A 23261-nucleotide genomic window follows, 5' to 3' on the forward strand; every position below is an offset into this window, starting at 1 on the left:
GTCACTCCAGGGGTCGCGGTGGGCACTCCCCCTCTACGGGTACTGCTAGGGGAAAAACTTCCAGCACCAGTGCACATGGCGAACACGCACACCTATTGTGGAATAGACATGAGCAACACATCTTGAAGAACACCAGTTATGGAAAAGGTAACTGTCTTTTATCAAGGGGCATTATGGAATCCTAGTCATTCTAAGTTTTTAAGAACAGGTTAGACAAACACTTGTCAAAGATGGTCTAGGTTTACTTGGTCCTTCCTTTCTCAGTGCTGGGAGCTGTACTAGATGACGTCTCAAGATCCTTTCCAGCCCTAAATATCTATGATTGTATTACAGAACTTCAGCTTTGTCAAAATGTAAAGGAAGAGTAAATTAACTAGCATTCATATCCTTTCAGTCAGTTAGAACCTCTAACTAGTCCAAACTGCTTAATAGTGGAATTGGACTAGCGAGAGAATATTACACTTTGAATCTTCGATAGCAGCTGCCGAGTCCTCTTCTGATTGAAATTCTTAGTGTTGATTACCATCTGGAAATGGTGGGAGAGGAAGTTGGAGAGCAGAGTGGCCCAGAAGCTGCTGCAGTTAACTGCTGATAGACAGGAGGGCAAGAATAGCCTGTGGGTAGATGGTTGCGTATTTGGGTGGGATGTATGTGCATGTAATTGAACATATTTGTGGATTTAGTGGGTTGGTGAGAGAGGAAGACAAAGTAGGGAGATAAATACAAATATGTGACTGGTCCTTGGGGATCATGTGCTTTCAAGGGGTGGGAGAAGTATGAAGAGACTGCTGACTGTTACTTATTATTGCTTTGTGAGAATGAAAAAAATTAAAAACAGAATTTTACCTACAAAAAATCTTGTTAGGATAATATTTGGCTTCATTATTGTTTCTGGTTCTAACAGCACTTTGAATCCTCGTATTGAATTCTGAAAGTAATTTTAGTACATTTCTATATAGATAACTATATAATGATATATGTATGCATAAAACACTGCTGAATTTTAAAAAATGACTTTGCACAATTTGGCTCTCTTACTCTTCTTTTCTCTCCCCTCTCATCAATGTATCTAACTAGAATTTACAAGGACTGGTTGAGTAGTGACTGATCTTCTTTGTATGCCACTTGAGTAAGTGTGCTATCCCAAGTACAATAAGATAAAAGTCCCTTGTAATTGGAGCTGTGCTGCTAGGTTTTCTAAGAATTTTGACCACTTCAGGGAGGGAAAGAGTTCTTGTTACTGGTAATGTTCACAAGCTACAGAGAATTTCTACAGCACTGGATGAATCAGTAGGTGAAAGTATGCAAAAGGTTTAAATTTATAGAGGCTAGATATTTGTCATATCTAGACAGACTCTTTTCCTCCTAATTATAACACAATTATGTGAAGCAGAAATTAATCAGAAGGCTTTTGTTTTCCACTCTTCCTATTACTCTGCATATATAAATAATTTGTTTAGTGCTTATCTCCAGTGCTTCAGCACCATTCTGATGTGGCAAAGCAAGTGCAAAGACATGAGTCCTCATTTTTCTTCTGGAGATGGTTATGTCTGAGCTGCTTCTGATTTGTCATTGGATTGTATTCACAGTCAAGGTCTTACTGCTGAAAAACCCTGTCCCATAGACTTTTACCGTGGCCTCCCTCAACTGCAACCTTTTCAGAGGATTGTGACTGCTGTGAGGGGAGAGTGAGAGCCATGACTTTATCCCTCATCCCATGCTTTTGTAACTAGTATTAGCAATTTTTTCTCTTCATTTCTTTGTCATCACTGACACACTTTGTTCTGTTTTGATAGGAAGAGAAGTGGTATATTTACAAAACTCTGGTCCTGAAGAACATGTGCTCTGATAGTACATCATGAGTCAATTTAGAGTTCAGGATGTTGTTTGTAAATAAAACTTTGAAGGATCTTAAACCAGGTGCTTTTTAAAAATCTGCTGTGAAGTTTTTCCATTGAATTTTTCAAAAACAAGCCAGATAACATTTATAGTCATGTAATGTCTTCCAAAATTTAAATATTTAAATTTCCTTAGAGCCGAGATTTCCATTTTCTGGATAGTTTGGTAAAACAATTTTGAAGAACAGCTTACATACAAAGCAAGATTCAGTAATACTCCAACCATTTTCTGCAACAAGATATGCAAACCTCAAACTATATTTCAGGGTTTATATCACCTTATGAGTTTTCACAGCAGGAAAGGGGAACAGGGTCTTAATTGGATTGGCCTATAAAAAATGTTACTTCTCTTTTGAATGTAAGTGCAAGAACACTCTGATGGATTGATGTCTCTCAACCATCTTGAACAATCAGTATTGACTACACAGCTCTCAAGATGTGACTGGTGAAATGGAGAGATTGCAGGGACCAAAGGTGGGGGAGAGAAGAGGTGCCTGCATATATATTTTTTATTTTTATTTTTTAAAATTCAGTAGTATTGTAATCGTGTCTGAGGGTTTTACATTTGTGGTTTTTGTTTTTATTGATGCTTGTTTAGGGAGAGTGAAGGTTCATTGTACAGCCACCTACGTGGACTTTTACAAATGGCATTGTACATTTGGGACTATTAACTATACTGTCTTAAATGGTTACCCACAACTTTTTTTTTTTTCCCCCTTTGGAAGTAAACATGTTCACTATAACATAGAGATTGGAAGGGAATTTTTTTCATTTTACAGCTTTATGCTATTCTTTTTCTCTGTCCCCTGTTTCTGTGGGCTTTTTATACAGAAGCAAGAAGGGAGAGAGAATCAATTTTAAAAATAAAGGGAAAAGTATGTCCATAAAGCTACAAATTAATAGGGAGATAAAAAGTTTGGAATGGTGATTAATTTCTGGGTCATCTGAAGCAGGAACATTTTCCTTCCTGTTCCTGAGATCTTGCAAATCCGGTTCAAATTTTTTTAAAGTTTCCATGGGTCTTTGCCACTTCAGACCACACTTGTGGGGTTTTTTTTTTTTTTAAACCTAATTTAAAAATTGAAAATAAAACTTTGTACAAAAGTGTTTAATGCGTATTTTGCAGATGGTGTTCTGACACTGAATACAGAGAACAGTAATTGTTCCTACCAAGTACCAAGCTTCCATAAGTGTGAGATCTGTTTGCTATCCTTTTCAAAAGTGACACAGTTCCAGCGCCACATGAGGGATCATGAACGAAATGACAAGGTATGTATTTCAGTAAATCTAGATAAAAATATTAATACATCAAAAGTTAAATCCAGCATTTTAATAGATGAGGTTGAAGACGCATTTAACTGTGTTCAGTAATGTGGTGACAGCCAAACTTTGCAATTTGGTTGGACAAAATTTCTTTTTTACTTCTGCCTCATCACATGTGCAGTCTGTAAGGAATGAGGGAAACCTTGCATTGGATAGCATTTCAGCTATGATCTTATCCCCAGTTGAAGCAGTTTTTGCTTAGGTATCCACAGATAATCCATTGTCTCTGCAAAGTATTTAGGTGGGCTAAGGAAACTGGTAAAAAGATACCTTTTAATCAGGATTTTCGAAAGTAAATGAAAAATGATTGCAAACAAAATTGTAGAGTAGCACAGTAAACCTTGGAATAAACAAGATTGTAATTCTCTTAAATGCTCTCTGCTTTTCTGGTCAGATGATTGGTTGAGCCCAGAGGAGGAGTTCAGGATTATTATTTACATTTTAGACAGAGATTTAATTTTTGTCTCCACTCTTCTCTCTTGCCAGTTTCTCCTCCCCCCCCCCCAAAAAAAAATCAAATGGAATTATGAAAAATTGGGGAGTCAGAATTTCTGTTGACCTGGAACCATGAGGAGAGAAAATAATCAGGAGGATTCTCTTGTGTCATTATTGTAGATAGGTTCTTGAATTGCCTGTTTTTGTTTTAATTATTATGTGGATTTTTTTAGTGTATATTATAGTCTATATCTGTGAGAAGATTAGACCTAATATATTTATCTTTATCTTGTTTCCCCAAACAGCCTCATCGGTGCGACCAGTGTCCAATGTCATTTAATGTTGAGTTCAACCTGACACTTCACAAATGTACTCACAATGGGGAAGATCCTACATGTCCTGTGTGCAACAAGAAATTCTCCAGAGTGGCTAGTCTCAAAGCTCATATTATGCTACATGAGAAAGAAGAGGTAATTCTTAACCTCATTTTTAATTTTTGAAACAGAGAATGTGATATGAATGTTACTTAATTTCTTGAGTGTATGTGCTTTTGTGCAGAAGGGTGAGTAAATGAGGCAGAGCTATAAAGTTAATAATGGAGAACATAAACAATTTAATAATATTAGCTAAAAATGGACATACCCCTCTATTCTGATCTGCTGATACAAATGAATCCCTGCATTTTTGGCAAATAGGTTACTGAGAGTCAAGGGCAGTAACAAGAAAATAAATATTTACCTTTTGTAAATTCAAGTAAAAATGATTTAAAAGCATCAAATAAGAATGAGTTTGATCCTGCTTTCAGATAACATGAAAGTGTTTTCAATGAGAATGTAATAACATTTCAAGATTCATATCTGTTTAATCTTCTATGCTATTTATATCATCTAGTTTCAAAAATTTGATGTTGAAGAAACCTAAATTTTCTTTGTTTCAAATTTCAAAAATACCTCGTCTCACCTGTGGAACTCAGTCCCTTAGCAGTGCAGTGTTTGGAACCTTCTAGAATAGCAGTGCCCATTGGGTCTGCATGCATCTTCCCTAGTGGATACGTTTTCCCTAGAGATAGCTTCATAGCGATCTAGAGGCTCATTTTGTAAAATCTGCCGGAGGAGGTTGGATTCTGTCACTTACGTACTTGAACTAAAATTTAGGAACTAGAAAAAGATGTGCTATCCACAGAGAATGTAAGATCTTCTCTGCACAGTTATGGTTAATTCTGCTTTGTTCTAGCCTTGTCCTGTGCTCCGTTCGTAGTCTTGGCACCAATTTAGCCAGTTGTGGACTTTCTGAAATGTCAGATTCTTCAAGTAGTGTCCCTGTGGGTGTTCCACTGTAGGTGCGATAGCCCGCCTGTGCCTGAGATCAGAGATCTTCGGTAGCAGTGCCCATTGGGCCGCACATGCACTTCTCCCCGTCTTGCGCTCTGAGCGGCATCTATATAGCGCTGTGCCGTCCAACCTCCCTTAGTTCCTTCTCAACTGCTTTTTGGTCTGGGGTGGAATCCGAAGCAGAGCTCTTCATACATCCTTATCCTTTAGTAATGGTAATGTTTCCGTTATAATTTTGTAGATATTAGCCATTTCCTTTATTTTTGTTTCTCCTGGTGGGGAAAAAGAATTCCGTTACTCTTTGGTCCCTGATATTCTTTAGCTTAGTAGGTTTCCTTTTTTATGCCCTTCCCAAATGGGAAGTTCTCCCTTCTCGGGGTTATGCCCGCATCCCTGGGTTCAAGAGGTGCCTTTCCTGTCGTAAGGCTATTCCCATGAGCAATGGTCACTTGCAGTGCATATGCTGTCTTGGTGAGGGACACGTCTCACATACCCACTGCCTCAGATTTTAGGTTTGGTCCAGAAATAAGTAAATGTTATGGACCCAATGAGTCTTTGAAGCCAAGGGAAATAGCATAGCTGATACTTCACGTAATAAACTTCTGTTCTTTCAGAGTTAGTTCCAGCAGAGTCTGCTCCAATGCTGGTTTTGTGTGTTGATTCATGTCTCTCAACTATGAGGGCTCTTCTGATGTTTCAGTAGAGCAAAAAATCTCCATCATCTTTCATGCCTCTGGGTTCTCCTAGACATGGATTATCCCTAGAGTCAATTAAAACTCATCATGCAAGAAAGACTTTAAACATTTACTAGATGCCTATTAGCCAGGGTAGAGGAGGGTGTTGTGAGCCCCCAGTCACAAATGAATTTATCCGCTCAGTACCCCTGTGTATTTTGATGTCTTTTATATAATGGGAACTAATGCATAGGAATAACGAGTGATTTGCCCAGTCTTTACCCAGGAAGACTGGCAGAGCCATAATTGAACTTGGTGCGCCTACCAGTGCAGTGTTTTAATCACACCACCATTCTTCCTCTCATCCTGGAATCTCTCTGCACCGTCAGTCGTTATAAATTTATTTCCATTAGTGGTATGTGACTCCCTCACCCATGTACAACCACCTTCCTGTGGCATGGATCTAGTACAGTGCTTATCAAGCTTATGGAATCACTGGTTAAACCTTTATTAGTCTCTGAAGACTGCATTTTTAATGAATACAGTATTGACCCGAAAATTTATTGTGAATCAGATTTTGATGGTTGATGCTCAGTGTGTTCTATAAGGAATATTGTAGCATATTGAACCAAGATTATATGACAGACTTTTGCCCCCTACACATATGCTCTTGAAGCTCACCTTATGATTAGGGGGTCTATTTAAATCACGGAGAAATCACACATTTTGGTTGGTCATGGCATAAATAGCAAATGTTGCGGGTGTGTTCATCTCATGCCACCCTTACTTCTGGGCTGCTGCTGGTGGCATTGCCTTCAGAGCTGGATGTCGGGACAGGAGCTGGCACTCTCTGAAGGCAGTGCAGAAGTAAGGGTGGCAATACTGCAATCCGCCTACAATAAGTTTGTGTGACCCCCTTTTGTGTCAGGATCCCCAGTTTGAGAAATAGGGTAAAACTACACAAAAGACCAGATATCATGGAGAGACCAGATTTCATGCCTGTGAATTTGGTAGTGCCCTATTTATGATAAAATACAGTGCTGAAAAAATGCAATTTAACCATATGCATTTTGAACTCTTCACTTGTTCTGTGTCAAATAATATAGTTCTATTGTTATTACTTTTCACATTTTCTTTTAGCAGTTTAAAAATGGCACTACTTTTTTGATTCCCCAGCCACACAAAGTAATCCTGTTTCTTCCCCCATATCGTACAAATGACCCTGGTCTGACATTCAGGATGGGCAATATTCAGTTCTGTGCCAGGGCAGATTTAATGTCCAATATCTCATGTCTCATCGGGGGTAAAAGTTGGCACTTTGTACTATTAGAATGTCAAATGGTCCCTCCCCCTTTTCCAGTGGCATAAACTTTTGTTCAGAGATGGGTGACAAAACTAATTAGAGGTTTGAAAAAACTTTCACATAAAGAGTGACTAAGGAGATTGAAACTCTTTTAGTTTAGTGGAGGTAAGTAGGTACAGTGACAGTTGTTCAGAATAGTGAATGGTATAGAAAAGATAGAGCAGGGACTTCTGTCTGCCCTTTCTCATAACTCAAGAACAAGAAGACTTCCAGTGAAACTGAAAGGCACCAACTTCAATTCTTTTTACAGAATGCACAATTAATCTGTGTATCTTGTTGATACAAGGCATGGTGGAGGCCAAGAGCATCCAAAGGTATTGGACACTTATGTAGATAATAAGAATATCCAGAGTTATTATTAAAGCTTTAAAAAAAATTCCACGTGTCTTGGAAGGTTTTTAAACTCTTATATTTCAGGGCATGAGCAATCGTCTCTCTATGTGTATGTCTACATAGCAATTAAAAACACCTGCGGCTGGCCTGGGTCAGCTGACTTGGGCCGCAAGTCTGAAAAATTGTGATGTAGATATTTGGGCATGGACTAGAACCTGACCTCTGGAATACCCCACAAGATGGGAGGATGCCAGAGCTTGGGCTCTACCCCAAGCCCGAACATCTGCATCATAATTTTACAGCCCTGAAGCCTAAGCCCCATGAGCCAAATTAACTGACCCGAGCCAGCTGCTGGTGTTTAATTGCTGTGTACCATACCCTGAGGGTCCAAGGAGGAAAGCCCACTTTTTCAGAACTAAGCAAAAGTTAGATCTGGTGTAGCTTCTGAATAGGTTTTTAAAAAATCACTCTGTTTATGGTAATATTTTGAGTGTTTCATGATCTAGAGAATCAAGTTCTCTGTTATCTTTTTCAGAATCTTATTTGTTCAGAGTGTGGAGATGAGTTTACTTTGCAGACCCAGCTGTCCATGCATATGGAAGAACATCGTCAGGAATTGGCTGGAAGCAGGACTCACAGCTGCAAGTCCTGTAAGAAGGAATTTGAGACTTCCTCACAGCTTAAGGAGCACATGAAAACTCACTACAAAATAAGGTGTGAATCCTTGGATAAGTTATGCATATTCATATAATAAGGGATGCTCCTTTTGCAGCAGCAGAATATAGAGAAGCCTGAAAAGAATTTACACAGTACTGACTGTTACAGGCAGTGGGAATTGTCCAGCAGCAGCACCCTTGTGAGGGTTCTCCATCCCCCTTCAAGACCAAGCACTTTAAATTCATGCACATCAGCTGTAAGTGTCTTACTGAGAAAGTGGCAGTGCTGTAGGACTTCATGCTGCTGAGTGTGCTCAAGTAAAACTTCTGTGGATTTAGCTTGAAATTTTGCTTGAATGTGGATTTAACAAATCAGTCCCTTGTTTGGGATTATATTTCATATTGCTGACTATCTGAGGCTGTAGTTTGGCTCTTTTTAAGTGCATACAGGTAACTTCTGTTGTGTTTGTGAGAGAGTTCACTAGCCTTATGTAAATATTGACTTTAAAAGCCAAAGGAAGAGCATTAAAAAAAAAGACATAATTAACATCAAGTTCTGTGAGATAATTTATTGAGTAAGTTTAGAAATGTAAATGGAACTGAAATCATTTTTTTTTAATTTTTAATTCCTCATTGGAGTAGGCCGTGATTCTTTTTCTTTAATATTTATGGACTTATTAATATAAACTGTAGTTCCAGTTGACATGCATCTGTAAAGTATGTGTTTAGAGTTCCTGACGTATAGTGCTGTGTCTTTGACTAGTGTTCCTGTGGGTGCTCCACTTGAGGTGTGCATGTGCCCCGTGGACCTTTGATCTGAAATTTTTGGCAGCAGTGACTGTTTGGTATATGCCCTACCTGTCCTCATGTGGAACACCAGAGCCAGCATTCCCTGCTTCCGTTCATTCCTCTTCAGCAGTCTGCATTGCAGGAGGAAACATTTGAGTAGCAACAAGGAAGGGTTGATGAGGAGGCTACTCTTCAGACAAATATTTCATCATCCTCTCTGGTTAAAGTGGTTATGTTCCACCCATCTATTGGGGATGACTTCTAGGAGTTGGTGAAGAGAATGGTGGACTCTCTCCCAATTCTATTAGAAAAAGTCCCAGAGACCAAGTATAAATTGTTGGAAATTTTACACCCTCATCTTCTGTGAATGAGCTGCTATTGGAGCCTGTCAAAATGGCTTGGCAAGCCATTGCTGCTCCCCCACCATCCCCAAAGTTAAGAGGCTAGATTTAAAAAAAAAAGAAAAAAAAAAAAGGGTTTTCCCCAGTCAGGGGCTTGGAGTTTTTATTTTCTCATCCTGCTCCCAACCCCCTAGTGATGGATACAGTCAACAAGTGGAACGGGCAGCGCCATTTAAAAGCAACCCTCTTGACAAGAACCAAAAATGTTTAGATTTATTTGGTAACAAGACGTACTTGTCTGCATCCTGCAGTTTAGACTTGTGAACTATAATCACATCAACTAAACCAAATTTAATTTTTATCGAGCGCCTCCCACAAGAACACAGGGAGCAATTTCATGCCATCATTGTGGAGGAAAAGCTCCTGTTGGGGAGGACTTTACAGGCTTACCTCAACACTGCTGGCACAGTAGCTTGATCCATGTCCACTACTGCAGTCATGCACAATGTATTCTTCAGTCTTCCCTTATGAGGTCTAAAACACCGTAATGGACGTCCTCTTCTGTGGCGTGAAATTATTCATCTGCAGATGAATCCCTACATTCCTTTAAGGACTGTAGAGTGACTCTTTGCTCGATGGGTACGTATACGTCTGCAGACAAAAGGAGGTTCAGTAGGTCTGTGTCTCTAATAGCTCAGAGGTTCTGTCCATCTTAGTTTTCCACTTCCCACAGAGGACTTGAGCCACTGAAGAGGAAACTGAGACTACCCAAAGGGAAACCCTTCTCACTACAGCCCTGTTGATGCAGCAGGTGTCATCTGTGAAGCGTCCCTTTTGATGCCTTGCTTGAGGGTCACAAACATGATGGGGAATCTGAAGCAGAGTTATCCTGTTGAACTTATCCTCCCACCTCTTGGGGATCATTTCTGCAGTTAGTAGGAGCAGATTGCCTCTGACAGATTGGAAGTCATAACATTAGGCTGTTCCATCTCTTTTTCAGGGACAAATCTTATGAGTCTCCCCTGAGACAGGAGGTTCTGTTTTCTTCTCTGCTTAGGAGCCATGGAACCAGTTCCCACTCGATACAAAGGAGAAGGTGATTTTATTCCAAATATTTCCTTGTTCCCAAAAGGAAAGGCTAATGGAGACCAATTTTTAGATCTCAGGATGCTGAATACTTTTCACAAGATTCAGAAGTTCATGATTGAGACGCTTGTGGCTATCATCCCATCACTACATCCCGGGGACTGTTTCGAGACATTCAGGCTTTAGTACGTGTATTTTCCTGTTGTGATATGGCCTTCTCACAAGACTTTTCTATGCTTTCTAGTGGACCAGGACCACTATCAATATTGTGTCTTCCCTTAGGGCTATCTACCACCCTGAGGATGTTCATGAAAGTTACGACAATAGTAACTGCATAGCTTTTTCAGTGGGGAGAAACCGTTTTTCGCTATCTTTACAATTGGCTCCTAAAGGGGCCTTATTACACGGAAGTTCAAACTGCAGTAAACAAAGCCACCTCTCTACTCAAAAGGCTTGGTCTTCAGCATTGCAAAGTTCTCCCTTGTACTTGTCTTGGACAAGAGAGAGTTTATAGGCACCACTCTTGATACTGTAACATCCAGGGCCTGTCTACCAAGGGACAGGTTCTTCACCCTGACACAAGTTGCACAAGTTCAATTAAGTCCTGAGGTCTTGGCCAGATCCTGGCTCCAGGTCCTTGGGCACATGGCAATGTGCACCTTCGTCATATATGCCCACTTTTATACCTGCACTGCTTCCAAGCCTGGCTCTGGTCAATCTACACCCCAAACAGGGACAGGTTGAACAAGTTAGTCTCCTTTGACTGTGGATGAATCTGAACAAGGTGTGTTTTAGGGGTTCCTTTCAACTATCCCTTTCCCACTATTAAAATAGTTGCTGACACATCCCTCCTCGGATGGGAGCTCACCTACAGGATCATAGTGTACAGGGCAGGTGGACCATTTGAGTCCACTCTTCAGATCGACATCTTGGAACTTATGGCAGTAAGGTGTGTCTGTCAGTACTTCCTTTCATTCACATAATAACAGACCACAGGACCAGTGTGCGCTACATAAACTGGAGGGAGGGAAGGGAAAGATCTCCTTCCCTCTGCACAGAGGACATGAAGTTATGGAACTGGCGCATAGCTCAATGTATCCTTCTTTCATCAGTCTCTCTAGGTGATCTTCAAAACACCATAGCTGATGACCTCAGCAGACACTTCGCACAGGATCAGCAGTGGGAACTCAACAAGTCCATACTCAGACTTCTGTTTCTCACCTGGAATTTTCTGACACTAGATCACTTTGCCATCACCATCAAGTGGAGACGCACAAACTTGTGCTTGTTCTCTGGGTGATGCCTCCTCTCATGATCCAAGAACCTTCTACGTGCCTTTCCTATAATGCTATTAATCCTCATGGTCCTGAAAAATGTCAGGCAAGACATAGCCCCACACATATTGATTGCATCAACCTGTCCAAGACACCTTCTCTGCTTCTTCTCTCAGCTGGCCATCAACTTACCATTGACCCTCCAGACTTCTCTTGCAGGTCTCAGGTAGCATTCTTCACCCCAACCTCTAAGCTTGCCTGGGATCTGGAAGGCTCGTAGAGATGGAGCTCTCCTGTTCAAAGCAGATGCAGAAGGTCCTGCTTAATGGATGAAAAGGAGTTCAGAAAAACTTAAGTTCAGCAGTGGAAAAGATTTTACCAATGGTGTACTCACCAACATCTGTCTCCCGATGATTAGCCTGTTTCGGAAGTTTTAGAATAACTTCTTATACTGAAGAAAAGAAGTGAGCTCCATTGAAGTCCATATGGCAGCCATCCACAAACTTCCTTTTGAACCAATGGCTACCGGTATGCTCTCCCACCTTTCCATGAAAACACTGGCCATTGGTTCAACACTGTTTAGTGGCCATTACTTCTGCTTGAAGAGTTAGTGTGTTAGGGTCTTTGACGGTTGACCCTCCTTACAATGTTTTCTTCAAAGATAAGTTGTCCTTCTGACCACATGCTGACCACATCCACAGTTCTTACCTAAGTCATTTCAGACTTGCATCTAAATCAGACAATTCATCTCCCTATATTTTGTTCTAAACCCTATCAGAGTAGGGAAAATGCTTCCCTCCATAAACTGGATGTTAAGAGGGCTCTGGCATACATTTGGACAGGATTAAACCCTTCTGAGACTCTCTCCAAGTTTATTTGTATCTTTATTGGTATTGTGGACTGAGCTAAAAGGAACTCCATTGTCTACCTGGAGACTTCCTAAATGGGTTTCTGCCTGTACCTCTTCTGCTGTGAAGCTGCTAATGTACCATGCCAACCTAGGGACATAGCCCATTCTACCAGATGTCCACCAGATAGGACTCCACATCTGTTGCCTTGCTAAAAGATGTCCCTATAGAGCAGTGATTCTCAAACTTCATTGCACCGCGACATCCTTCTGACAACTAAAATTACTACACAACCTCAGGAGGAGGGGACTGAAGCCTGAGTCCTGCCACCCCAGCCGGGGGGCCCAAGCCCATGGCCTTCAGCCCCAGGTGGGGGCCTGTAACCTGAGCCCCGCCACCAAGGGCTAAAGCTGAAGCCTGAGCCTTACTGCGCAGAGCTTTAGTTTTCAGGCTTCGGCCCTGGGTAGTGGGGCTTGGGCTTCGGTCCCAGGCCCCAGCAAGTCTACCACCAGTCCTGGTGACCCCATTAAAATGGGGTTGCAACCCACTTTGGAGTCCTGACCCACAGTTTGAAAACTCCTGCTATAGAGGAAATATGGTGAGCTGCTAATGTGTGTTTCGGTCTACACCTTCTCCTGACACTATGTGAATGCTTCACAAACAGATGCTGCCTTTGGTTCTGCAGTTCTTCGAACGGTTCTAGGTCAGGTTCTGGAGTAACCAGAGGGACAGTACTCGAAGAAGAGAGATTACTTAGCATGTAAATAACTGGTATTCTTTGAGATATGTGAACCTATGGATACAGGTGTAGTTTGACTTCTATATTTGGAATAGCAGCTCCAGTCAGGCCAATGGGGCCTGCGTATGGGGGAGCAAATGCTGTGCCTGCTTGAGGCTTGCAGTTTGGGAGGGCATCGCCTCCCCCAAACTTAACCCATGCCTGTGGATGCTCCTTTTTCTCTGCTCCGGAGTCTGATCTTTGTGGGATTTTGTAGTAGAGAAGGAACTGAGCGGTGTTTGTCTGCCTCAGCCCTCTATACCTTTGGTACAGGGCACGAGGATAGCTAGAGTGCATGCACAGACTGAAGGGACATTGTTGCTGAAAATTTCTGGTCAAAGGTGCACGTGCACCCCAAGTGGAGCACCCATAGGACATCCATCTTGAAGAACTCCATTTACTGTACTGGGAAAATAACCCCTCCTTCTTGTAATGTGCACAAATTTTTAAAGACTAAGGGAAACAAAGACTGAAATGAATATGTAACTGTGATTTATTAGACTGTTACTAATTACAGATGGATAAAGAATCTAATACGTGGTTCCTGCAATGAAAAGACAGCATTTCCTTTCTATGTATTAGGATTATTTCTCTTTTCTGAAAAGAAAAAAAAACACAAAAAAACAAACCTTTGAAAGGCTGTCCTTTTTCAGATTTTCAAGTTTGTAATGTGATTAAGTGAACACCAGTACGGGTAAAACTGAAGATGATTGATTGATTTTTTGTTGTTGTTGTTGTGAGTATGTAGGGCCTTTTCTTTTCCTGAATTCTTCAGTTTTTCTTCACCAGTCTGAAGGTCATGCTAAACCCCTCTTTAGTGTGTAACCATGTTCTAAAATTGTTCATTCAACTACTAGCTCATTATTGTCAATGGATATTCATGGATGTAGTAATGATGCATGAAATGGAACAGAATATAGCTTGCTTTTTCTTAGCTGTTCAGGTTCTGCTAGGCTAACGTGAGTAAAAAGTGGTAAAAAGTTATTTTTGTCACTAAAGTAAGCACGTTTCTTGAGTGAGAAGGTCCTACTTGCTCATACTTTCTTTTAGAATAGAAAGATACTGCAGTTGTTTTATCAATCTTGCAAAATTTACCTAGTCAGGAACTGAATTTGCTCATCTACCACTTATTACGATGATTGATGTTTTCAAAGTCATAGACATTTTATTCACTGTGAATTAATAGAAGCTTGCAAAACTGCTTCATTCCATCTTAGTCCCATTTATCACCTGATTAGAGAATACCAGATATTCAAATTTGTGAGGTTTAGATATGGACCTTCCTGACACCACCTTAGTTTAATTAAGGGTGTATTTGAAGCCTAATCCAGTGACAGAGGCTTTTTCTCTTCTTACTAAATTACCCAGCAGACAACTTTGTGATAGTGTCTTCCACCACACTTACCCAATTACACTAAGAAGGTCTTAAGATAGTTCATGAAGTGTCCATCACTGTCACTGGAGAAATAAATTTAAAATGATCAGTGACTTTTGGAGGCAGAAGGGTGAAAAAATAAAAAGTACTGGTGCTGCAGCGGTTAATTAGTTCTGTAATGTTAACAATAAACTACAGCACATGCTGTACAGGGTCAATGAAGCTGCATTTCTGACCTACATTTACTGTAAATCCAGAAAAAGTAGATGTGATGAAAAATAATCTTTTTCAAATATTTAATCTGAGGATAAAAAGTCTTTATTTGTAACTACTTTGTGTATGTTTCCAGGGTATCCAATACTAGATCTTACAACCGAAACATTGACAGAAGTGGGTTTACATATTCGTGTCCACACTGTGGAAAGACATTCCAAAAACCAAGTCAGTTAACCCGACATGTTAGAATACATACAGGTAAGGAGGAGTGGGAGTTTCTTTCAAAAAAAAAAAAAATTGAGATGGGTAAGCACTGTTTTCTCTTAGCTGGTTCTGGCAGTAGCATCAGTCTATTTGGTTACTTATCTTTGTACTAGATACTTATGTACTGCAGTTAGTGCATTATGTGCATAATTTTCTTTGTATTAAGCCAAGGAAAACTTTGTTCGGTGGTTTTTTTATACTCCTGGTGGTACAAATTTTCGATGATGTGATTGGAATAACAGAGACTTGGTGGGATAACTCACATGACTGCAATACTGTCATGGATGGATATAAACTGTTCAGGAAGGACAGGCAGGGCAGAAAAGGTGGGGGAGTTGCACTGTATGTAAGGGAGCAGTATGACTGCTCAGAGCTCAAGTATGAAACTGCAGAAAAACCTGAGAGTCTCTGGATTAAGTTTAGAAGTGTGAGCAACAAGAGTGATGTCGTGGTGGGAGTCTGCTATAGACCACCGGACCAGGGGCATGAGGTGGACGACGTTTTCTTCCGGCAACGAACAGAAGTTACTAGATCGCAGGCCCTGGTTCTCATGGGAGACTTCAATCACCCTGATATCTGCTGGGAGAGCAATACAGCTGTGCACAGACAATCCAAGAAGTTTTTGGAAAGGGTAGGGGACAATTTCCTGGTGCAAGTGTTGGATCATATTAAAGAAGTTCTGTATTAAAATCACAAATGAGTTTGATTCCCCATAGTTTAAATTCCAGGGTATTACTAATTAACAGGTCTCTTGGTTTTTGGTATTGTTTCTCTCCCTCTATGTGTGAAACTTGCAAGCTGTTAATTGCGTTAGTACATTCTAAGACAGAGTCTGTTCTCAAAGCAATTCTCACAGAGAGAGACTCAAAGCAATACTCTGTAACTACAGAAACAGCACCCAGAGACTCCCCGCCCTTTTGTTGTATTAACAATTGTGATTAAAATAGAGATAGAGGATGTTTGTGGATGGATGCTTGGTGTGGATGATAATTGAATGATCAGGGAGGTGCCAGCCTAAGAATCCAGTGTCCATCGGCTGAAGAAGGCGTCAAGTGGAAATAACCAGAGGATGCCCGGAGGGCAGACTGGAATCCACCCAACAGCCTCAAGAATGAGAGAACCAAAGAACAAGATAACATCTAGCAGCACGGAGCCATCAGGAATGTGCTATCTGCTGATTGATTCAGCAACAGCATGATGAAGCAGTTCCTATAGACTGGCATAGGAAGAAACTCCTATAAAAATGGACTCTAGAAAGTGAGAACTTTGGGGGGTCTGATTCTGTTTCCAGGAGCATCAGATGAGCATCTGACAAGGCCCTGCTCCCTCCTCATGTCCAGACCACCTGGCCAGTGGCTTGGCATGAGCAACTCTAAGGCTGGTAACTGTGATAACAACCTTGCAGAACCTGTGTGTGTGTGTGTGTGTGTGTGTGTGTTTGGATGAATGAATGTGTGAATAAATGTGAGATTGAATGGAATGTTATAGCTATAACTAACTGCTTACTATGATTCTTTCTGTATTCACAATAAATGTGGTATTTTTCCTTTTCTCTTTAATAAGATCCTGCTGGTTTTTATTTTATTGGTACAACACATGTGCTGGAGGAACCAACTAGGGGCAGAGCTCTTCTTGACCTGCTGCTCACAAACCAGGAAGAATTAGTAGGGGAAGCAAAAGTGGATGGGAACCTGGGAGGCAGTGACCATGAGATGGTCGAGTTCAGGATCCTGACACAGGGAAGAAAGGAGAGCAGCAGAATACGGACCCTGGACTTCAGAAAAGCAGACTTTGACTCCCTCAGGGAACTGATGGGCAGGATCCCCTTGGAGAATATCATGAGGGGGAAAGGAGTCCAGGAGAGCTGGCTGTATATTAAAGAATCCTTATTGAGGTTACAGGGACAAACCATCCCAATGTGTAGAAAGAATAGTAAATATGGCAGGCGACCAGCTTGGCTTAACTTTGAAATCTTTGCTGATCTTAAACACAAAAAAGAAGCTTACAAGAAGTGGAAGATTTCAAAGTTAAGCCAAGCTGGTCGCCTGCCATATTTACATATTTGCATATTTAAATATTTACATATTTAAAATATTGCTTGGGCATGCAGGAGTGAAATCAGGAAGGCCAAATCACACCTGGAGTTGCAGCTAGCAAGAGATGTTAAGAGTAACAAGAAGGGTTTCTTCAGGTATGTTAGCAACAAGAAGAAAGTCAAGGAACGTGCGGGCCCCTTACTGAATGAGGGAGGCAACCTAGTGACAGAGGATGTGGAAAAAGCTAATGTACTCAATGCTTTTTTTGCCTCTGTCTTCACGAACAAGGTCAGCTCCCAGACTGCTGCACCGGGCAGCACAGTATGGGGAGGAGGTGACCAGCCCTCTGTGAAGAAAGAAGTGGTTCGGGACTATTTAGAAAAGCTGGACGAGTACAAGTCCATGGGGCTGGATGCGCTGCATCCGAGGGTGCTAAAGGAGTTGGCAGATGTGATTGCAGAGCCATTGGCCATTATCTTTGAAAACTCATGGCAATTGGGGGAGGTCCCAGATGACTGGAAAAAGGCTAATGTAGTGCCCATCTTTAAAAAAGGGAAGGAGGAGGATCCTGGGACCTACAGGCCAGTCAGCCTCACCTCAGTCCCTGGAAAAATCATGGAGCAGGTCCTCAAGGAATCAATTCTGAAGCACTTAGAGGAGGGGAAAGTGATCAGGAACAGTCAGCCTTGGATTCACCAAGGGCAAGTCATGCCTGACTAATCTAATTGCCTTCTATGATGAGATAACTGGCTCTGTGGATGAGGGGAAAGCAGTGGACATGTTGTTTCTTGACTTTAGCAAAACTTTTGACACTGTCTCCCACAGTATTTTTGCCAGTAAGTTAAAGAAGTATGGGCTGGATGAATGGACCATAAGGTGGATAGAAAGCTGGCTAGATTGTCGAGCTCAATGGGTAGTGATCAATGGCTCCATGTCTAGTTGGCAGCCGGTATTAAGTGGAGTGCCCCAAGGGTCGGTCCTGGGGCTGGTTTTGTTCAATATCTTCCTAAATGATCTGGAGGATCGTGTGGATTGTACCCTCAGCAAGTTTGCAGATGACACTAAACTGGGAGGAGAGGTAGATACGCTGGAGGGTAGGGATAGGATACAGATGGCCCTAGACAAACTGGAGGATTGGGCCAAAAGAAATCTGATGAGGTTCAACAAGGACAAGTGCAGAGTCCTGCACTTAGGATGGAAGAATCCCATGCACCGCTACAGATGAGGGACCGAATGGCTAGGCAGCAGTTTTGCAGAAAAGAACCTTAGGGTTGTAGTGGACGAGAAGCTGGATATGAGTCAACAGTGTGCCCTTGTTGCCAAGAAGGCCAATGGCATTTTGGGATGTATAAGTAGGGGGCATTGCCAGCAGATCGAGGGACGTGATCGTTCCCTTCTATTCGACATTGGTGAGGCCTCATCTGGAGTACTGTGTCCAGTTTTGGGCCCCACACTACAAGAAGGATGTGGAAAAATTGGAAAACGTCCAGCAGAGGGCAACAAAAATGATTAGGGGACTGGAACACATGACTTATGAGGAGAGGCTGAGGGAACTGGGATTGTTTAGTCTGCAGAAGAGAAGAATGAGGGGGGATTTGATAGCTGCTTTCAACTACCTGAAAGGGGGTTCCAAAGAGGATGGATCTAGACTGTTCTCAGTGGTAGCAGATGACAGAACAAGGAGTAATGGTCTCAAGTTGCAGTGGGGGAGGTTTAGGTTGGATATTAGGAAAAACTTTTTCACTAGGAGGGTGGTGAAGCACTGCGTTACCTAGGGAGGTAGTGGAATCTCCTTCCTTAAATATTTTTAAGGTTAGACTTGACAAAGCCCTGGCTGGGTTGATTTAGTTGGGGATTGGTCCTACTTTGAGCAGGGGGTTGGACTAGATGACCTCCTTAGGTCCCTTCCAACCCTAATATTCTATGATTCTAAATCTGGATTCTGCTATTCAAAGAGCTTTACAAAATTCATTTTCAGGGAATACCCATTTTTATACTCATGGAAGCAATTTCAGTATTCTCTAAAATCTGAATTGCTTAATAGTTCATCTAAATACTCTAAACAAGGCCCAAAATACTCCACAGAAAGGAGGATCTAAATTCTGTGTCAGAATTTGTGCGTTCTCTTGATGTATGGTGAGGCAGACTGGAAATACTACAATAGCTGCATTGACTTTTTTTTTTTTTTTTTTAAAGCGTGGAACATGAAAATGAATGATAGTACAGAGTTTTATTTTTATGTTAAGTCTATTTCTTTAAAGCGATCGCCACACTTTCAGTTTTTTCTTTTGATTGTTTCAGGTATAACTGCATTGTTGGAGGTGTTGGTGGAGAGATGAGTGGGAGGCACTTCAGAATTGCAGGATAGGCACATTAGCTCAATGTTTCTGCTAAAATTATCAACACTGAAATAAATAGATGTTTGCGTTTACATTCCTTTATTTAGGTTTCAGACTTAACACATTGAGATGAATGGGGCAGTTAAAGCACTTTAGCTATCCTTGTAAGCCATCTGCCCGCTACACTATATTGTATGTTTTCAGGGATTTTATGGCTAAGGCCCTTAGTTTTCAGTTTAAACTGATTTTTTACAAGAAAAATCCCAGGTTTTAAAAAAAAAAAATATTTATTTCACCCTACTATTGTATCATTCAAATATATAAAAATAATTTATTTTATTATAAAAATACAATAAATTACATGAGATATGTATTATGATAATACATCAATCTGTGTGTATATGCAAAGCTGCCTGTTGAAATAAGTCTATGTATTAGTCTAGAAGATGCACACAATACACAGGCATGCGTGCAAGCTCTGGAGTGCGTGTGCATCTGAATGTACTGATGAATCTAATGCCCCCACGTACACATTTCAAACCACATTGAATTCCATTAAGCAAGGCATTAATCTGCTGAATACTTCCCCCCCGTCCTTCTGTCCACCAAAATAAATGCCGATATTGACCCAGAAAAATGTGTATCTTTTGCACCAATTTTCAGCTGTTTTTGTTGTTGTTGTAATAAAGACCGATAAATTCCTGGGAAAAATAAAATCAAAATAGAAAATGAAGGGCTCTATTTATGGCAAACATAGAGCTAGAAATATATACATTTCAGCATGGTACTGCAATGCATTGGGCTCTAAATGCAGTCATTAACAAAAATTGCAGAGATTAACTCTTCATACTCATGTAGATATCTTATTCCTAGTGATAAATACACAGCAGGAAGAAATGAACTCTTTCTTCTAATTTCTAGGAGAGCACAGGTGAATCATTTTGGTAATATTCCTAACCAGTTCCCTCTTTACCAGTCTCCTTAATGTAACAGCCATAGTACATGTGGAGAGCTTAGTCTACTGAAAAGGGGAACATGTGAATTATCCGTCAAACTTACTCCTAGAATTGTGGTGCCAGTTCACTTTTTAATAGGGATATATCTGTATTAGGTTTTATATATTGAAGATCCAGAAAAGATACACAATTGGTCACTCTTGCAACTGATTTTAAAAGTAGTCTCACAATTCATTATTGTACTTCCAAAGGTTAATTGAAAAGTTATTTTCCTGCTGAGTTCATTCTGTCTTGAATTTATTGTTCTACATACTTATATATTCTAATGTAAATTTAAGAAACTAGATTGTACTTCATGTAGAGAACAGGAGTCCTTAAATCCTTTAAACTTTTAGAAATTTGCAGTTCACTAGGAAGAATAAAAAGGGTGTATGTGTTGGTTGGAGGAATGGGGGAGAGAAGATATGATCTCAGTGAAATGACTGCACATGTAATGGGTTAGTCCCTAAATTCTAATCTGTTATAGCGTATCTGAATATGCAAGGTTAATTTAACTTTACTCAAACCACATTATTATTTAATAGATCAGTAGATAAATCAATAGATAACACAATGGGGCCCCAAACACTATTTAGGTGCTGTACAAATGTAATAAAAATAAAACAATTTTGTTGTCTTTTTATAATATGCGTTTTTTATAATTGTACAGCATCTCACCAGCGAGAGCCATAGTTACAACATTTGTTTCATAGTTAGCTGCTGTCTTCAAGCACTTTCAAAAAAAAAAAAAATTAGCCTGTAGGGCCATGGAAGCATTTTCAGTATTTTCTAAAATCTGAATTGCTAGTTAGGGCATCTAATCAGTCTAAAAAAGGCCTCATATACTAGAAAGCAGCATCTAAATTCTAATCTCTTAAAAAAAGGAAAAAATACTTTTTGGATAACTTAAACATTAAAGGTAACGTTGTAAGTGATATTTTTAAAAACCAAATAATCTATGCTAGCAAGCTACATCCAAATAAGAACAAATGGCCAGTTTAGTGGTTGTTTTAGATGCAGTGACAACAGATGGTAGACTATTACTGTACATGTAATGTGCTTTGCTTATGATGGGATTATTTTTCTCTCTCATACATAATGTGATCATTGGTAATGGATTTATGTTTTTTGGTTTTTTTTTAGGTGAAAGACCATTTACATGTAGTGAATGTGGAAAAGCCTTTAACCAGAAGGGGGCATTACAGACACACATGATTAAGCATACTGGTGAAAAACCCCATGCTTGTGCCTTTTGTCCAGCAGCCTTTTCTCAGAAAGGCAATCTTCAGTCTCACATACAGAGAGTTCATTCAGAGGTAAATGCAATTTTGTTGTTAATATGATTGCTGTTAAATATACTGCTTATCAATTTTTAACCTTTTTCCCTCAGTATTTAACCTACCCTATTTATATTACATCATATTCCTATGTTGTACTTTGTTGCCTGCACCCAACATGGATTATATGCTAAACCAGAGATTACTGATCAGTTTTGCTCAATTTGATATAGTAATTTAGACTTGCTAAAATCATTAATCTGAATTAACATTTTTTTTTATTCGTAGCAGAGGGTTCATTTACTCTTACCTTTCAAGTATATTGGTTAATGATGTATCAGTTGAGTAATTTAAGATAATTTTATTTATTACAATTTTTATTATTTTAAAAAAACTATCGTTGGCTCTTGCTGCCTTTGATATAGTTGAAAATACAAATGGGTAAAGATATATATATATAACTAGCAGCTTTTCCAAAACTATAAAATAAGACAACCAGCCAGAGATTTCAAACCCAGACAATACCCCTCCGCTCATCAATACCAAGAAATAAATGATAGCCATTAGAAGGGGCTTTCCGGGTTACAGTTGGAGCAAAAGAAACTACCAATGAAGATACAAACAGTGGAATAGGAACTCTTCATTCTGACTTTTTTCTTTATGGTCTCTTGACATCTATATTCATAGATACTAAGTTAAAAAAGGACATTATAATCATGTAGTCTGACTTTCTGCATAACACTGGCTATACAACTTTATCCAGAAATTTCTGCACTGAGCCCAACAACTTGTGGTTGAACATATCTTTTTAGAAAGAAACTTAATCTTGGTTTAAAGGCTTCAGGTGATGGAGAATCTGCCATATCATTGGTAAACTATTCCAGTGGTGTATTACCCTCGCTGTTAAAAAATTTGTGCCAGTTTGAAAACAAGATCCATTGGCTGGAAGCTAGAAAAATTCAATTTGTCAGCTAGTATAAGGTATCTTCTACATGTTTAGCTACTTGTAGACTTTGATTTAGGGTTTGTCTACACACAGGTTTTGTACCAATTTAACTATATCAGTTTTGAAACAGATACAATTCTGTGCTGTTCCCTAGTAGTGACTCAGTTATCTGTCTTGGTATGAAAATGGCTATATCATTGTAGCTTATTTTGGTAAACTCAGGGAGATAAGCTGTAACCACAGAAGCACCTTTGTACCAGGATAACTACATCTAGGCTAGGAAGTTGCATAGATTGAACTGTATGTGTTTCAGGACTGATAAAGTTAAATTGTTAGAGAAGCCGTTGGTCACCCTTGCTTAAATAAGATAAACATATTAAGCCTTTAAGTCTCTCATTAAAGTGTGTTTTCCAGACCTCAAATCACTCTTCTGCCTTTCTTTAATTTTTTTTTTTTTTTTTAACAAAATTGGAGTGTGTTAGTATGGACTGCAAAACAGTGGATACAGCACTCCAGTACAGTAGTTATCTCACCAATGCCAAGATAGTATCACCTCGCAGCCTCTACTATGTATTCTTCTATTTGTACATCTAAGAACTTGCAATTTTATTTCTGCCCCAGTTGTCAAGTTATTCAGATCTGTCTCTGTGACTGGTCCTCATTATTTACCACTTCATTAGCAAT

At 40.0% G+C, this 23261-nt stretch overlaps 1 protein-coding gene across 5 annotated transcripts in view; it reads left to right on the forward strand.

Annotated features, from left to right (window-relative positions):
• Positions 1–23261, forward strand: part of ZNF236 (zinc finger protein 236) — a 199259-nt gene that overhangs the window by 20556 nt on the left and 155442 nt on the right. For all 5 annotated transcript variants that reach the window (XR_007355241.2, XM_048840075.2, XM_048840076.2 and 2 more), the window contains 5 exons: positions 3025–3167; positions 3962–4126; positions 7893–8071; positions 14854–14978; positions 21498–21670. Coding sequence is in view for 4 of the 5 variants with exons in the window: in XM_048840075.2 (XP_048696032.1) it covers positions 3025–3167; positions 3962–4126; positions 7893–8071; positions 14854–14978; positions 21498–21670 (785 nt within the window). In the remaining variant the exon portion in view is untranslated. The remainder of the gene's footprint in view (positions 1–3024; positions 3168–3961; positions 4127–7892; positions 8072–14853; positions 14979–21497; positions 21671–23261) is intronic.

The sequence above is a fragment of the Caretta caretta genome, chromosome 2 (genome assembly GCF_965140235.1).
Source record: "Caretta caretta isolate rCarCar2 chromosome 2, rCarCar1.hap1, whole genome shotgun sequence".
Taxonomy (NCBI): Eukaryota; Metazoa; Chordata; order Testudines; family Cheloniidae; genus Caretta; species Caretta caretta.